Source organism: Penaeus monodon, chromosome 15 (genome assembly GCF_015228065.2).
Source record: "Penaeus monodon isolate SGIC_2016 chromosome 15, NSTDA_Pmon_1, whole genome shotgun sequence".
Classification (NCBI taxonomy): domain Eukaryota; kingdom Metazoa; phylum Arthropoda; class Malacostraca; order Decapoda; family Penaeidae; genus Penaeus; species Penaeus monodon.
This window is the reverse complement of record NC_051400.1, coordinates 27,657,738-27,659,726: the sequence shown is the minus strand read 5'-3', so window position 1 is coordinate 27,659,726 and position 1,989 is coordinate 27,657,738. Positions and strand designations below refer to the sequence as shown.

The window sequence follows — 1,989 nt, the reverse complement described above, 5'->3', positions numbered from 1 at the left end:
CAGTATATCATCACAAAAACAGTGAAGAAGAACCTGCTTGATATAGTGCGTGTTGTGAGCATTGGCAGGTTTCCAGTGCTGCTTCAGGGAGAGACCTCAGTTGGCAAGACCTCCCTTATTATGTACCTTGCACGGATCACGGGAACAACTTGTGTCCGTATCAATAATCATGAACACACAGATCTTCAAGAATATGTTGGCTCATATGCACCAGATGAGAGTGGAAAGCTTGTTTTTAAGCATGGTGAGTTTTTGGTAATTTTCAAATTGTCAATAATACTTTTGTACTAAATCAACAGAATAGTATGAAGTGTTACATAAGGCTGCTGCTGTTGGTGTAGAATTCCTTATATTTATGTACTTCTTCATGAGCCTTATTACTTTTTTTTTTTTGTTATCCATTAATTTCATTCAGATTTCAAGGGCATAAAGAGATGGCTCAAAAGTAGCTTTATTACTCTTTCAGGTGTCCTTGTTAATGCAATGCGCAATGGACACTGGATTATCCTTGATGAGCTTAACCTTGCCCCCACGGACGTACTAGAGGCACTGAATCGTCTTTTGGATGATAATCGGGAACTTTTCATCCCAGAAACACAGGAAACTATTAAAGCTCATCCTAATTTCATGCTGTTTGCCACACAGAACCCACCAGGTTTATATGGTGGTCGAAAGGTTTGTATTTTAGAGTTAATGCTCCTTATCTGATTTTTGTCTTCTTTTCTTCAGTTTTGTTACATAACATAATGAATCTGTTTTTGTCCTTTCTGACTAGATTTTACTGCTTGTTTCAGGTCTTGTCCAGGGCTTTTCGTAACAGGTTTGTTGAGCTGCACTTCCAGGAAATCCCAACTCAGGAGTTAGAGATAATCCTACATCAGAGGTGTGAGATCCCTTTGTCCTACAGCAAGAAAATGGTTGCTGTCTTACATGAATTACAGAACATGAGGAGGAGTTCAAATGTCTTCCAGGTAAGATAGCAAAGTTACAATCATTCATATTGCCACAGACATTTCAGTTTTATCTGTGCTGAAATTGAGATAGCACTTTGTTGTGTTAATAACAGTTTAGCAAGGATTTGCCTTAGGTGTTACTTGTATTTGTAATACCACAAAAAGCAAAAGCAAAAGATAATATTGATAGACACCTTGATACTTTTTTCAATGTATAGCTCTACTTTGCACTCTTGGAACAGTCCCCTAAATACTCTTAATCATTGTAATATCTGTAATATTTAGATTAAATAAGTAAAGGCAAAGCAATATGATAACTTGCTCCTAAATCCAACAGGGAAAGCAGTCCTTTATCACCCTTCGTGACCTGTTCCGCTGGGCTGAGCGTTACCGTCTCGCTCCAAAACAGACCACCAAGTACTACGATTGGAACCAGCACCTTGTGGATGAAGGCTACCTAGTGTTAGCAGGAAGAGTGAGAGAGGAGGAGGAAGTGGAAGCCATTAAGACAGTAGGTCTTTTTCTACTACCTGTAGTAAACTAAACTAAACTACTGTTTACTACAGTATTTCCTTACTAAAATAGATACTATTTGCTTCATTACGCACGCATGCACAGTCATAGACACACTCACACGTATGATTGTCTCTGTTTGTGATCTTTCCATTTATTTTTTACTTTTAATTCATATGTTTACATCAAAACAGGAAATGAGTAGTTTTATGTTATGGATGTGCAGATATTGATTTTTGCAATAAAGTGTCCTCTGCAACTGTTATACTCATTGAAATATAAATATATTTATTGGCGTTTAATATTCATATTCTTGTAATGCTTGTAATTATAGAATATGTTTTGTTTATTTAAAGATCATTATTTGAAAATATCTAGTAAAAAATATAGCTAAATATATAATGTGAAGATTTCTCCTCTGGATAGTCACTTAAATATATTGCTTGTCATAGTGTATTAATTATTAAGTAATATAGAATTGATTTTGTAGTTTTTGTAATTTTTGTAGTTGTAGGGTTTTTGG

At 35.6% G+C, this 1,989-nt stretch overlaps 1 protein-coding gene across 1 annotated transcript in view; it reads left to right on the top strand.

Moving 5' to 3' along the window:
- Positions 1-1,989, top strand: part of LOC119582288 (midasin-like) — a gene marked incomplete in the record, with an annotated part of 28,200 nt that overhangs the window by 9,587 nt on the left and 16,624 nt on the right. The window contains 4 exon segments of the mRNA XM_037930506.1: positions 4-244; positions 467-675; positions 795-971; positions 1,291-1,464. Of these exon segments, the coding sequence (XP_037786434.1) occupies positions 4-244; positions 467-675; positions 795-971; positions 1,291-1,464 (801 nt within the window).